The 16,325-nt window shown below is 43.8% G+C and overlaps 1 protein-coding gene across 3 annotated transcripts in view; it reads left to right on the top strand.

The window, feature by feature from the left end:
• The window catches only part of TBC1D12 (TBC1 domain family member 12), a 124,632-nt gene that overhangs the window by 58,949 nt on the left and 49,358 nt on the right, over positions 1-16,325 (top strand). For 2 of the 3 annotated variants that reach the window (XM_077258968.1, XM_077258970.1), the window contains exon 3: positions 5,127-5,183. The exons of the other annotated variant lie outside the window; for it this stretch is intronic. In XM_077258968.1, coding sequence (XP_077115083.1) covers positions 5,127-5,183 — 57 coding nt within the window. The remainder of the gene's footprint in view (positions 1-5,126; positions 5,184-16,325) is intronic. 3 annotated transcript variants of the gene reach the window in all.

The raw sequence follows: 16,325 nt of genomic DNA on the forward strand, positions 1-16,325 counted from the left end.
CCACTCATTGTAATCCCCACACTATAATATGGCCCCCTAATTAGCCTCCATATAGTATAATACACCCCATAGTCCTCCATATAGTATAATGCACTCCCCATAGGCCTCCATATAGTATAATGCTCTACCCAGAAAAAAAAATTACAATACTCACCTCTCCTCATTCCCCCCAGTCCTCCAAGCACCCACACAGCTGGCGGAATGTAGTGACATCCTTGTGCGCTGTCAGTGTGTGCGTCGGTGAAGCCAGACGCAGAGGGGGAATGATGGGAGAGGGAGCGTGACGCTTCCTCTCTCATCATTTCTTTCAACTGTATCAGCCCCATGGTAGCTACACTTTTGCCTAGCGGTTTATGGAAATAGCCGTCATTCACTTGGTGTGGTAATGGCTGCCCAACGACTCCTACAGTGGGTCAATATCAGCCCCTTCTGTTGGACACGATCGGTGCTATACCTAGTAATGAACGCTGATTGTCCCCACTGTTAGAGTACCTTTAGCCAAATACTCTAGATGGAGATTATTACTGTGTAGATGGGACAGGTTTTTAGCTTCTTGTGCAGATTGGTAAGGAAATGATTGAGAATTTTGGAATGTGTGTGGGAGAGGCATCTCGGGTATCCCAGGGCTGGGCCTTGCAAACCTCTTCAAAGGAACAGATGCTTCTTGCTGCTTTCCTATGCAGTCCTTCTATAGCAATAGCACGGGACTTTTTCTTCAGCAATTTTGTCAATTTTTTTCAAATCGGCAAAGACATGAAAATAATTAAATTTGCTTGGCATTAGAATATTTTGCTGGACATATATTTTTTCACGTCTGTGTGTGTAGATGGCAATAAAAATCCCATTAAATGTGTGTATAGATACATTAGACATGACAGAATATAATATATATAATTTTACAGTAGTACGGTCATGTGCAATATCGATCTTGGGGTTGTCCAGTGAAAAGAAGTTATAAGTTATAACCTTTCTTCAGGATGATCGATGCTGAGACTTGCACCAATTTGACAGAATGAGGAGCTTTTCTCCCCGTTAAATCCAGTGGCAGGGCCCATGCTCCACCGCTGCTCCATTTGTTTCCTAGGGTGAGCACTGTTCTTGGCCTTTACTGGCAGCTCCTTAGATAACGAGTGGAGCCGCAGATGGGAATGGGCCGTGGCCGCTCCTCATTCTGCCAATCGATGCCGGTTCCAGTGAGACCTTACTGATCAGTATGCTGTCACCCATTCACTTGTTTGCACCAGGTGGCCACCTTTAAAATGAAGCATTCAATAAACAATATGAATGTGTAATTTTTGTGCAGGCTGCGACTCATGTGTGATTGCTGGCCATCGTCCCATTGATCTCAAACTTCCTGCTTCGTACAGCACATGTCTGCAGTGAGAAGTGACTCCGTCCGCTCTTACATGGCTGGTGGTGCATCTGCCACACAGGCCCTGTTCTAATGTAATATGTGTATGGTCTCTAGCCGTAATAACCAGATGGCCTTCTCCTGCTCCAGTACTGGTTCCTCATCAATAGGCCGTTTTTTTCCTGGCCAGATATTTTGCTCAGAGATCTGTTTACAGCAGCATTGTCCTTTCAGAATTAATCAATGGAGAAACTGTAGGAGAAAAAGAGCGCAAATAGGGTCTTATCTGGAATACTTGAAAAAATTATATTAGACTAGACTAACCTGATAGATCCAATGTTTGAGCATTAAGGGTATGTGCACACCTTCAGGTATTCTCGCGTTTTTTTTCGCGATAAAAACGCATAAAAAACGCATACATAAGCATCCCATTATTTAGAATGCATTCCGCAATTTTTATGCACATGATGCATTTTTCTCCGCGAAAAAAAACGCATCGCGGTAAAAAAAAAAAGCAGCATGTTAATTAATTTTGCGGATTTTTTCACGTTTTTCCCGCTATTTAATGCATTGGGAAAAAACGCGCAAAAAAACTTGAAAAAAACACATGCAGATTACTGGCAGAATTGTCCGGTTTTTGTCAGGAAATTTCTGCAAGAAATCCTGAACGTGTGCACATACCCTTAGTATAAGTGGTAGCTGCAGCAGATCCACGGGTCAGCAGGTGACGTTCACATAGATGTCAGGCTATCTGTGGAGTGATTCCGTGCTGCTGATAGTATGAAGACGTCAGTCCAGAAGTTGATTAATGAATAGTGGTTTACTCAACGCGTTTCAAAGTATTAATTGCTTCTTCATCAGGAAGACATGGTTATTTTACTGATTAAGAAGTAATTAAGTGGAACCTGTCACCAGGTGTGGGTGATACGAGCTACGACCTCCGCCTTTCAGGGCTGATATCCAGCATCCTATAATGCTGTATATCTGCCCCGATCGGACCTGTATGAGAAGAAAAATAACTTTTATTATACTCACCTGCGGGGCGGTCCGGTCCGATGGGTGTCGCAGGTCATTGTCCGGCACCTCCCATCTTCTTATGATCCCCGCCCTCCTGTTGCTTCACAGGCTCCCCGGCATTGTGCTCCTGCGCAGGCGAAGTCATTTGCCCTGCAGTGCGCAGGCGCCGGGCCTCTCTGACCTTTCCTGGCACCTGCGCACTGCAGGACTTGCTCTGCCCACAACAGGGCAGATAAGTAGGCTTGCACAGGAGTGCGATGCCAGGAAGCCTGTGTGGATGACGCAGGGACGCGTCATCCACATGAAGCAAGCAGGAGGACGGCATCGCAAGAAGATGGGAGGTGCCGGACCAAGACCAGCGACACCTGTCGGACCGGGCCGCCCCGCCGGTGAGTATATCTTTCTTCTCTTGCAGGTCGGATCGGGGCTTATATACAACATTATAGAATGCTGTCTGTCAGCCCTGAAAGGTGATGGCCGTAACTCGTATCTGCCAAAACTGGTGACAGGTTCCTTTAATACTTTGAAATGCGTTTTATAATAATAATAATATTATAAACCACTATTCTTAAATCTACTTCTGGATTGACGTCTTCATACTATGAGCAGTGTGGAGAAACTCCACAGATAGCCTTCTGACATCTTTGAGCATGAATAGCACTCCATAGGTAATGTGGCTGTAGTGATCACTGTAACGTCTATTGGTGGAGGGTACATGGGCATCCCCCTAAATGTATGACTAGTTTCCAGCAGTAGTGGGAGTAGCGGAGCACTGGTAGCCTGACAGTGATGTTATGCTACGTTCTCATTTGCGTTGTGCAGCGCAGCGTTGGCGGCGCAACGCACAATGCATACACAACGCATGCAAAACGCTGCGACGCATGCGTTGTGTTTTTGGATGCCAAAAAATGCAACTTGCTGCGTCCACTGCGCCCTGACGCTTGCGTCAAAAAAGACCCAAGCGTCTAAAAACGCAAGACAACGCATGTCCATGCGCCCCCATGTTAAATATAGGGGCGCATGACGCATGCGTCGCCGCAGCTGCGCCCGACGCTGCGCTGCACAACGCAAATGTGAACGTAGCATTACACAGTATACACTACACCACTTCCTTTCCTAGTAACTGGGGGATAATTCTGTGACTAATCACTAATGTGGAAAACAGTTTAAGCAGTGTATTTCTAATGAATAACTTTGTTGTATGGGGGTAAAAAAAAAATCCAGGACATACTGAGCAAAAATACAGTAAGATATTGTGATCTATTCTGAACTAATGTGACCATGCAAATGATAAAGTGTGATAAAAGTTACAAACTAGGTACTATTCTATACAATGAGGTACACTGACGTATAGCCATAAGACGAACAGCTTTCTTAAGGTAAATTGTAAATGAAGAGCTATGGGGCAGTCATGGGGTCTTTAGCAAGACAGAGATTTGGGGTATGTGCACACGTTGCGGATTCTCTGTGGATCCGCAGCGTTTTTTGCAGTGCAGAAACGCTGCAGATCTGCAATTGATTTACAGTACAATGTAAATCAATGAGAAAAAAAAAATGCTGTGCACACTTTGCGGAAAATCCGCTGCGGAAACGCTGCGGTTTAAAAGAAGTAGCATGTCACTTCTTTTTTGTGAATCTGCAGCGTTTTTGCACCCACTCCATTATAGAAGACAGCAGGGGTAAAAAACGCAGCAAATCCGCAAGAAAACCCGCAGCAAAAACGCACAAAAAAACGCTGCGGAACCGCACAAAAAACCCGCAGGTGCGTTTTCTGCCAGGAGAGACAGAATCCGCACCAGAAATTCCTAAGCCTAATCCGCAACGTGTGCACATAGCCTAACTGGGTAAGTTCACACAGGGCGTTTTTGCTGCGTTTTTTTATGCAAATTTTCAGCTGCTTTTTACAGTACCAGCAAAGCCTATGCGTTTTCAGAAATCTCATACACACACATTGGTTTTTTGTGTGATCAGTATTTTGTGCTTTGCTGTGTTTTTTGGACATAGAGCATGTCACTTCTTTCAGCGTTTTTGCTGCTGAAAATCCAAGGACATTAGCATGGACTAAGAGGGAAAAAAAAAAACGCTCTTTCCTTTCAGCCTCTTTCCTTCCAAGAATATCCGGTTTTGCTGCAGAAAAAAAAAGCAGCAAAAAAGCCCTGTGTGATCTTACCCTAATTAATAGTGCAGAAGTAGCTTAAAGGGGTTGTTTAGGATTTAAAAAAAAATGGGTAAAAAGCAGAAAATGGAATAAAAGTAGTATTGCTTGCCTATTCAAACGCCTCTCCTGCTGTCACAATGACATCACATCCATCATTACTGTGACCGCTTCAGCCAATCATATTCCACAGCTTTCACGTGGGCATGAATGACTGAGGCCAGTGATTGGCTGCAGCGAACACTGAAAGATAGACATGATGTTATTTTTATATCTAATGTTATCTGAGCAACAATGCCTTGATTAGGTGATTATTTTGTTAGTTTATACTATTTTATGCTTATTTAGACTTGTGCTTTCCCACAGGCGCCCTGTGTAGGGTGTCCTCATACTGTAGGTTAATAACCTATGGTCAGGAGGATGTCCCCTAGACAGAAGAAAGCGCTGATGACGTGTTAGGATGTGGGGAGGGGGCAGATATATCCGTATTGTTGAGTATTTCACATGTTTGTTGTTTTTCATCACAGATGGCATTATGATTGCTCTTTCTTTTCCTCCATGTTTAGTGTGTCACTAAGGCTTCACTTCTGTTTTTCTCATTAGGATGACAGTTCTGGCAGTCTCTCTTCAGTCTCCACACCAAATCTATTAAACACAGGGGTATGGAATTTAATATATTCATTTCTTAGTTACTGTTTGCTCGATGCATGGGCTGTCTGACAGTCAAGTCTTGTTGTGCATGTTTATTGCAACCCATTCATCAAAACGATCTAATGTGTACCGAACCCAGCGACAGCTCTGCATGTTACATGTCTGACCATTATGACCATTGCGAGCATTTGTATAAGACTTGTGCGGTTAGCATGGTATGTCCTGTGTCAGGCTCCTCATATACTGCTGTACATTAAAGCAGATAAATAGTAATTATTGTGTAAAAACAGTCTGCATAGATTGACCAGATGCAACATATTTGTACATTCTATAAACCTACTAGAATATTTCACATGCAGCCATGACAAATTGCCCATTTTGTGCCAAATTTAGCAACTAGGGCCACAGATATATAAAGTTTTGCACACCAGTCTTTATGAAGAAAGCTCTGAAATAGGAGGCACCAAATTCATTAAGATGCGTGCTCCAGTCGTGGACAACAGTACATTGTGGCGTAAGTTGATCGTCTGCACTCCCCATCCTGGCTAAGTTCTGCTCATTTTCCAAAAATTCACAACTTTTTTGTGAAACTTTTGAAGTATGTAAAAATATTGCCCTATTTCACCTTTATTTGCAAGATTAGGTCCTTTTGGAGTACCGTATTTTTTTGTTCTTTTGACAATATTACTTCCACTGTACAAGGGTAGTGTGGATTGAACTCATCGCCATCCTAGCAAAATTGTGTGCATGTACAGTCATAGCTGAAAGTGTTGGCACCTTTTGAAATTGTTCCAGAAAACTATTGTAATTACACATGTGTATTTCCATTGTGTGTATTGGAACATCAGAAAAACTGAGAAAGGCAAATTGGACATAATTTCACACAAAACCCCAAAAATGGGTCGGACAGAAATGTTCGCATCTTTCCAAAATTGTGGATAAACAGCTTTGTTTCAAGCATGTGATGCACTTTCAGATTCACATGTGGCAAGTAGTAGGTGTCTGCAATATGAAAATCGCACCTGAAACCAGATAAAAACTGTGGAAATTGACTTACCGTATATACTCAAGTATAAGACGAGATTTTCAGCCCATTTTTTGGGGCTGAAAGTCCCCCACTCGGCTTATACTCGAGTCATACCCAGGGGTAGGCAGGGGAGGGGGAGCGGGGGCTGTCTAGTTATACTCACCTGCTCCTGGCGCGGTCCCTGCAGGTCCCTGGCTGCCCGGCGCCCCAGCTTCTTCCTGTACTGAGCGGTCACATGGTACCGCTCATTACAGTAATGAATATGCAGCTCCACCTCCCATAGGGGTGGAGCCGCATATTCATTACTGTAATGAGCGGTAACGTGACCGCTCAGTACAGGAAGAAGCTGCAGCGCCGGGGAAACAGGGACTTTACCGCGCCAGAAGCAGGTGAGTATAACGGGGAGGGGAGCGCAGCGCTGCGCGATATTGTCCTGCTCCTCGTTCCGGGCGCCGCTCCGTCTTCAGCATCTTCTGCAGTGACGCTCAGGTCAGAGGGCGCGGTGACATGGTTAGTGCGCGCCCTCTGCCTGAACGTCAGTGCTGAAGATGGAGCGGCGCCGGAACGAAGTCAGGTGAATATTGAATGTGCCGGGGGCCTGAGCGACGGAGAGGTATGTGATTTTTTTTTTTTTTTTTTTTTTTTTTATCGCAGCAACAGCAAATGGGGCAAGTGTCTGTATGGAGCATCTTATGGGGCCATAACGTTTGTGCAGCACTATAACGGGGCAAGTGTCTGTATGGGGTCATAATCAACGTTTGTGCAGCACTATAATGGGGGAAGTGTCTGTATGGAGCATCTTATGGGGCCATCACGTTTGTGCAGCACTATAATGGGGCAAGTGTCTGTATAGAGCATCTTATGGGGCCATAACATTTGTGCAGCATTATATGTGGCAAATGTCTGTATGGAGTATCTTATGGGGCCATAACGTTTGTGCAGCACTATATGGGGCAAATATCTTTATGGAGCATCTTTTGGGGCCATAATTAACGTTTGTGGGGCATTATATGGGCAAGTGTCTGTAGGGAGCATCTTATGGGGCCATAATCAACATTTGTGCAGCATTATATTGGGCAAATGTGTCTATTGAGCATCTTATGGGGCCATTATTAACCTTTATGCAGGATTATATGGGGCATATTTTAATATGGAGCATCTTATGGGGCCATCATAAACTTTATGGAACATTATATGGGGCTCATGATTCAATATGGATATTCAAAAACACTTAACCTACTGATGTCTCAATTAATTTTACTTTTATTGGTATCTATTTTTACTTTTGACATTTACCGGTAGCTGCTGCATTTTCCACCCTAGGCTTATACTCGAGTCATTAAGTTTTCCAAGTTTTTTGTGGCAAAATTAGGGGGGTCGGCTTATACTCGAGTATATACGGTAGTTTTTGCATTGTGTGTCTGTTTGTGCCACACTAAGCATGGAGAACAGAAAGAAAAGAACTGTCTGGGGACTTGAGAACCAAAATTGCTGAATATTGGCTATCTCAAGGTTACAAGTCCATCTCCAGAGATCTTGACATTCCTTTGTCCGTGGTACGCAACTTAATCAAGAAGTTTACAACCCATGGCACTGTAGCTAATCTCCCAGGATGGGGAAGGCACAGAAAAAGGATGCAATGCAGGATAGTCCGAATGGTAGCGTCCCCAATCAAATTCCAAAGAAATTCAAGCTGTCCTGCAGGCTCAGGGTGCATCAGTGTCAGGGTGAACTATCTGTCGATATTTGAATGAAATGCTATGGCAGGAGACCCTCAAGGACCCCCACTGCTGACACAAAGGAATAAAAAAAGCTAGACTGCAGTTTACCAAAATGTATGTAAGCCAAAATCCTTCTGGGATCGTGTCTTGTGGACAGATGAGACAGAGAGGTTTTTTTGGTAAAGCACTTAATTTTTCTGTTTACCGAAAATAGAATGAGGCCTACAACGAAAAGAGCACAGTACATACAGTCAAATATGGTGGAGGTTCAAATATAGTTTGGCGTTGTTTTGCTGTCCCTTGCACTTGGTTCCTTGACTGTCTGCAAGGCATCATGAAATCTGAAGGTTACCATAGGAGTTACCGTATATACTCGAGTATAAGCCGACATTTTCAGCCCAAATTTTTGGGCTGAAAGTGCCCCTCTCTGCTTATACTCGAGTCATGATCGGCAGTGGGGTCGTCGGGTGAGGGGGAGAGAGGACTGTCGCATACTCGCCTAGTCCTGGCGCTCCCCCTGCCCGTCCCACGGTCTTCGGTGCCGCAGCTCTTCCCCTGTTCAGCGGTCACGTGGGACCGCTCATTAAAGCTATGAATATGGACTCCACTCCCATAGGGGTGGAGCCGCATATTCATTCCTCTAATCAGCGGTAACGGTGACCGCTGACAGAGGAAGAGGCTGCGGCACCCGGAGACCAGCTGTCCGGGATAAGGAGCCAGGGACGCCGGGAGCAGGTGAGTATTACATAGTTACCTGTCCCCGTTCCACACGCCGGGCGCCGCTCTGTCTTCCCGTCCTCTTGCTCTGACTGTTCAGGTCAGAGGGCGCGATGACGCACTAATCTGCGCGCCGCCCTCTGCCTGAACAGTCAGTGCAGAGAGACGCCGAGACGGGACGCTGAGGAGCTGCAAGCAAGAGAGGTGAGCATGTCATATTTTTTTTTTTTTTTTATTGCAGCAGCAGCATTATATATGGCACAGATTTATGTGGAGTATCTATGGGGCAACAATGAACGGTGCAGAGCATTGTATATGGGGCACAGCTTTATATGGAGCATCTATGGGGCAACAATGAACGGTGCAGAGCATTGTACACTGTGTTCCAAATTATTATGCACAAAGAGTTTAGGAGTGATAAGGTTAGAATTTTTTGGATTGTCATTTAAACTCATTGATGGTGATGTGTGTCAGGGCTCATTATATCACTGAAAGCAATTGCAGATACCTGTGCAAATTAGTTTGGCAGGTGTGTCCAAATAAAGGCAAGACTACTTAAGAAGGCTGTTCCACATTATTAAGCAGCCTACATTTTTGGCCAAAATGGGAAAGAAAAAGGATGTGTCGGCTGCTGAGAAGCAACAAATTGTGGAGTATTTAGGTCAAGGCATGACTACAATCAACATTGCCAAGACACTTCATCGTGATCATCGCACAATCAAGAAGTATGTAGCTGATTCCCAGCACACACGTGTGCGTGCTGATAAGGAAAAATTGAGGACCCTTTCCAACAGGCAATTGCATAAGGTTAAAAGAGCAGCTGCAAAAATGCCTTGTCATAGCAGCAGACAAGTTTTTGAAGCTGCTGGTGCCTCCATCGTCCCCAGAACAACAAGATGCAGGGTCCTTCAGAGGTTTGCAGCTGTGCGTAAGCCATCCTGTCGACCACCTCTATCCACTGCACACAAGCAGAAACGGCTCCAGTGGGCCAAACGATACATGAAGACTGACTTCCAAACTGTTTTGTTCACCGATGAGTGCCGTGCAACGCTCGATGGTCCAGATGGATGGAGTGGAGATGGCTGGTTGATGGACACCCCATGAAAACACGGCTAAGGCGCCAACAAGGAGGAGGTGGAGTAATGTTTTGGGCTGGAATCATGGGGAGAGAGATTGTCGGCCCCTTTATGATCCCTGAAGGGGTAAAGATGAACTCCATAATCTATGTGGAGTTTCTAAAACAACACTTCCTGCCATGGTTCAAGAGGAAGAACCGTGCTTTCCGCAGCAAGATCATTTTCATGCATGATAATGCACCGTCTCATGCTGCAAAACACATCTGCATCTCTGGCTGCTATGGGCATAAAAGAGGACAAACTTATGGTGTGGCCACCATCTTCCCCTGACCTCAACCCCATTGAGAACCTCTGGAGCATCATCAAAAGGAATGTCTATGATGGCGGGAGGCAGTTCTCATCTAAGCAACAGCTCTGGGAGGGTATTCTGTCCACATGCAAAACAATTGAAGCAGAAACCATCCAAAAACTGACAAATTCAATGGACGAGAGAGTTCAGAAGCTTCTTTCGAACAAGGGGTCCTATGTGCAAATGTAACATCACCTAGAATAAAGTTTTCACTTGAAAACTTTAATTTCATTTTGTAATAAGCTGATAATGCTTATAACTTCACAATTGACCATTTTTTTGTTCAAAATAAAAAAAAAAGGTTGAAAACTCTGCTGTGCATAATAATTTGGAACATGCATTTTGAGTGTTTATTTTTTTTAAAAAGATACTGTTTTCATAGGCAGTTTGTTCCAAAACATTGCAATTATACTAGAATAGTATATGACTGGAAAATAACAATGACTGCAATTCAGATAGGTAATTTAGAGAAAATATGAGGAAATATTATTTGCATAATAATTTGGAACACAGTGTATATGGGGCACAGCTTTCTATGTCACATCTATGGGGCAACAATGAACGGTGCAGAGCATTGTATATGGGGCACAGCTTTCTATGGCACATCTATGGGACCATAATGAATGGTGCAGAGCATTATATGTGGCACAGCTTTATATGGAGCATCTATGGGGCCATAATGAACGGTATGGAGCATCTTTTTTTATTTTTGAAATTCACCGGTAGCTGCTGCATTTTCCACTCTAGGCTTATACTCGAGTCAATAAGTTTTCCCAGTTTTTTGTGGCAAAATTAGGGGGGTCGGCTTATACTCGGGTCGGCTTATACTCGAGTATATACGGTAAGTCATGGGACTTCCAGCAGGACAATGACCCCAAACATACTTCAAGAAGCACCCAGAAATGGATGGAATCAAAGCGCTGGAGAGTTCTGAAGTGGCAGCAATGAGTCCGGATCTAAATCCCATTGAACACCTGTGTAGAGATCTTAAAATTGCTGTTGGGAGAAGGCGCCTGCACATGAGACCTGGAGCAATTTGCAAAAGAGTGATCCAAAATTACAGGTGAGAGGTGCAAGAAGCTGATGGTTATAGGAAACCAGTGATTGCAGTCATTTATTCCAAAGGGTGTGCAGCCAAATATTAAGTTGAGGGTGCCCACAATTTTGTCCAGCCCATTATTGGGATTTTGTGTGAAATGATGTCCAATTTGAAATAAACGTATGCAACAAAAAAATGTGTAATTGCAATAATTTTCTGGGAGAAATACTTCATTTTCTGGGACAAATTCAAGGGTGCCAACACTTTTGCCATGACCATATAGGATTCCTATGTTCTATCAACACTAGAGCAGCTTTCCTTCAGACTATGCTGTCCTCAGTTATTCCTTTCCTTTCAGAAGGAAAGCCATAATGCTGTGACTTATCCCTAATCTGATGACCGGCAGCAGCCCAACCTTGTCCAATCCGTGCTGACTGTCAGCTGCAGGGACACGTCCTACTGACATGGACAATGGCGACACTGTGACCTTGTCTATGGGGTGAATTGTGACGTGATACTGCGCTGTTACTTCACAGCATATTGTCAGTGGATTTGTGTTTCTACGAACAGCACATGAAGACATAACTGGAGCAGAGGAAAAAAATCCAGTCCTGTTAGATTTTGGGTTGCAAGTTGCACACAATGTTTTCCCCCAAAGGATTCAATGTAACAATGTTTTTTTTTTCAACCAAATCACAGGTCTAAAATGCTCACACCATATCTAGTCACACAAATGTTTTAGGAGGCTTATCTAAGAATTCTAATTGTCCCTACCCTAGGATGCTGATTTGTTCATACTTTTCTCAGGAGTAACCAAGAGTTTTAAGGAAAAGATTCAGTAGTCTTTCATTGCCGTCGCCAGCATTTCCTTACACAGGAGAGCTAACCGGTCCTCTTTACATACAAAGTGATGGTGTATGCAGGGATCTGGAGGATTCCTGAGTGGGATGTAATCGTGCTGGATTTCTATGTCATACATTGCATTTACAGCACGTTTGTATTGTGCAAATTGTTCTCCTGACAGAAAGATGAATGACTATAACAAGTGTATAGCACTGTATGAGCCATCACATATCAAAGTGCTGGAAAGTATATAGAATGGCAAAGAAAAGCTAAAAAATAACCTAGAAAAGACTGGACCGAGCTAAACTGATATCAGGAGTAAACTTTTCCAATCCTGGTATTTTGTGGGTGGTGAGGTCCAGTAGGCCAGAATAAAACTAGTTAAAGGGGATGAACCATGAACAAAATGTGTCACCTGTCCAGAAGATATGTGGTATCTATGTGATCTCTGATGGCCCCGGCCCTGGGATCCCCACTGACTATGTGCCCTTCCAGACCTGAGCAATGGTCCCACGTGCATTCATCGTCTATAGGACTGGCCAATGGCAGAGTACAGCGCTTAGCGATTTCCTTCAGTCCTATATACTGCATGGATAAGTGATAAATGTTGTACGTGGATGGTTTATGCCCTTCAGACCTCATTCAGACTTTCTTGATTTTTTTTTTTTTGTGTGTGCATAATGGCATTCATGTGAATATCACCCTATACTATACTAGTATGTGTTCCATTCAGGGGAAAAACAGTGGCACATGTACGTGAGATCTAGGCATCTGAATGATGTCTTTAAAGGGGTTGTCCAGCTACAAATCTGCAGTCACTCCATGTGACTGCAGACTTGTGAATCCTCACATCACACACACTGCGAGGATTCTCCGGTAACAGCAAGTATGCGATTTGCTTTCATGCGGTCACGTGCCCTCTAAACGTGCGCGGCCTCACGCAATGCAAGTGTATTGAGCGAGGCTGGACACAGTCGGAATGTGGCTGGGAGTATGCATATTTTATAGTTGTGGTCACATGACCACCCGCCACCACCCGAGAATCCTTACCGCGTGCAGTCCTCGCCATGTGAGGATTCACCAGTCTGCAGTCTTTGGTGGTACCCAAGTATCTTGGGTGTGCCCTAATAATATGTCCCTGTTACAGCCGCAACACATGCGGGGGTTGCCTAACAAACAAGCTGTACATTATTGGAGCCAATTAACCCCTTCATGACCTTGCCGTTTTTTGCAATTCTGACCAGTGTCCCTTTATGAGGTAATAACTCAGGAACTCTTCAACGGATCCTAGCGATTCTGAGATTGTTTTTTCGTGACATATTGGGCTTCATGTTAGTGGTAAATTTAGGTCGATAATTTCTGAGTTTATTTGTGAAAAAAATGGAAATTTGGCAAAAATTTTGAAAATTTCGCAATTTTCACATTTTGAATTTTTATTCTGTTAAACTAGAGAGTTATGTGACACAAAATAGTTAATAAATAACATTTCCCACATGTCTACTTTACATCAGCACAATTTTGGAAACAAATTTTTTTTTTTGCTAGGAAGTTATAAGGGTTAAAATTTGACCAGTGATTTCTCATTTTTACAACAAAATTTACAAAACCATTTTTTTAGGGACCACCTCACATTTGAAGTTAGTTTGAGGGTTCTATATGGCTGAAAATACCCAAACGTGACACCATTCTAAAAACTGCACCCCTCAAGGTGCTCAAAACCACATTCAAGAAGTTTATTAACCCTTCAGGTGTTTCACAGCAGCAGAAGCAACATGGAAGTAAAAAATGAACATTTAACTTTTTAGTCACAAAAATGATCTTTTAGCGAAATTTTTTTTATTTTCCCAAGGGTAAAAGGAGAAACTGGACCACGAACTTTGTTGTCCAATTTGTTCTGAGTACGCTGATACCTCATATGTGGGGGTAAACCACTGTTTGGGCACACGGCAGGGCTCGGAAGGGAAGGAGCGCCATTTGACTTTTCAATGAAAAATTATCTCCATCGCTAGCAGACACCATGTCACGTTTGGAGAGCCCCTGTGTGCCTAAACATTGGAGCTCCCCCACAAGTGACCCCATTTTGGAAACTAGACCCCCCAAGGAACTTATCTAGAAGCATAGTGAGCACTTTAAACTCTCAGGTGCTTCACAAATTGATCCGTAAAAATGAAAAAGTACTTTTTTTCACACAAAATTTCTTTTAGCCTCAATTTTTTCATTTTCACATGGGCAACAGGATAAAATGGATCCTAAAATTTGTTGGGCAATTTCTCCTGAGTATGCCGATACCTCATATGTGGGGGTAAACCACTGTTTGGGTGCACGGCAAGGCTCGGAAGGGGAGGCGTGCCATTTGACTTTTTGAATGGAAAATTAGCTCCAATCATTAGCGGACAACATGTCGCGTTTGGAGAGCCCCTGTGTGCCTAAACATTGGAGCTCCCCTACAAGTGACCCCATTTTGGAAACTAGACCCCCCAAGGAACTTATCTAGATGCATAGTGAGCACTTATAACCCCCAGGTGCTTTACAGAAGTTTATAACGCAGAGCCGTGAAAATAAAAAATAATTTTTCTTTCCTCAAAAATGATTTTTAGCCCAGAATTTTTTATTTTCCCAAGGGTAATAGGATAAATTGCACCCCAAATGTTGTTGTCCAGTTTGTCCTGAGTACGATGATACCCCATATGTGGGGGTAAACCACTGTTTGGGCGCACCGCAGGGCTCGGAAGGGAAGGCACGCCATTTGGCTTTTTGAATGGAAAATTAGCTCCAATCATTAGCGGACACCATGTCGCGTTTGGAGAGCCCCTGTGTGCCTAAACATTGGAGCTCCCGCACAAGTGACCCCATTTTGGAAACTAGACCTCGGAAGGAACTAATCTAGATGTGTGGTGAGCACTTTGAACCCCCAAGTGCTTCACAGAAGTTTATAACGCAGAGCCATGAAAATAAAAAATAATTTTTCTTTTCTCAAAAATGATTTTTTAGCCCACATTTTTTTATTTTCCCAAGGGTAACAGGACAAATTGGACCGCAAAAGTTGTTGTCCAGTTTCTCCTGAGTACGCTGATACCCCATATGTGGGGGTAAACCACTGTTTTGGCACACGTCGGGGTTTGGAAGGGAAGTAGTGACGTTTTAAAATGCAGACTTTGATGGAATGCTCTGCGGGCTTCATGTTGCGTTTGCAGAGCCCCTGATGTGCTTAAACAGTAGGAACTCCCCACAAGTGACTCCATTTTTGAAACTAGACCCCCAAGGGAACTTATCTAGATGTGTGGTGAGCACTTTGAACCCCCAAGTGCTTCACAGAAGTTTATAACGCAGAGCCGTGAAATTAATAAATGTGTTTCCTTTCCTCAAAAATATTATTTTAGCCCAGAATTTTTTATTTTTGCAAGGGTAACAGGAGAAATTTGACCCCAAAAGTTGTTTTCCAGTTTCTCCTGAGTACGCTGATACCCCATATGTGGGGGTAAACCACTGTTTGGGCACATGCCGGGGCTCGGAAGGGAAGTAGTGATGTTTTGAAATGCAGACTTTGATGGAATGGTCTGCGGGCATCATGTTACGTTTGCAGAGCCCCTGATATGCCTAAACAGTAGAAACCCCCCACAAGTGACCCCATTTTGGAAACTAGACCCCCCAAGGAACTTATCTAGATGTGTGGTGAGGACGTTCAACCCCCAAGTGCTTCACAGACGTTTACAATGCAGAGCCGTGAAAATAAAAAATCATTTTTCTTTCCTCAGAAAAGATGTTTTAGCAAGCAATTTTTTATTTTCACAAGGGTAACAGGAGAAATTGGATCCCAATATTTGTTGCCCAGTTTGTTGTGAGTACGCTGATACCCCATATGTGGGGGTAAACCACTGTTTGGGCACACGACAGGGCTCGGAAGGGAAGTAGTGACATTTGAAATGCAGACTTTGATGGAATGGTCTGCGGGCATCACATTGCATTTGCAGAGCCCCTGATGTGCCTAAACAGTAGAAACACCCCACAAGTGACCCCATTTTGGAAACTAGACCCCCCAAGGAACTTATCTAGATGTGTGGTGAGCACGTTCAACCCCCAAGTGCTTCACAGAAGTTTATAATGCAGAGCCGTGAAAATAAAAAATAATTGTTCTTTCCTCAAAAATTGTTTTAGCAAGTAATTTTTTTTTTTTGCAAGGGTATCAGGAGAAATTGGACCCCAACAGTTGTTGCCCAGTTTGTCCTGAGTACGCTGGTACCCCAAATGTGGGGGTAAACCACTGTTTGGGCGCACGTCGGGGCTTGGAAGGGAGGGAGCACCATTTGACTTTTTGAACGCAAGATTGGCTGGAATCAATGGTGGCGCCATGTTGCGTTTGGAGACCCCTGATGTGCCTA

Source organism: Ranitomeya variabilis, chromosome 4 (assembly GCF_051348905.1).
Source record: "Ranitomeya variabilis isolate aRanVar5 chromosome 4, aRanVar5.hap1, whole genome shotgun sequence".
NCBI classification, from domain to species: Eukaryota; Metazoa; Chordata; class Amphibia; order Anura; family Dendrobatidae; genus Ranitomeya; species Ranitomeya variabilis.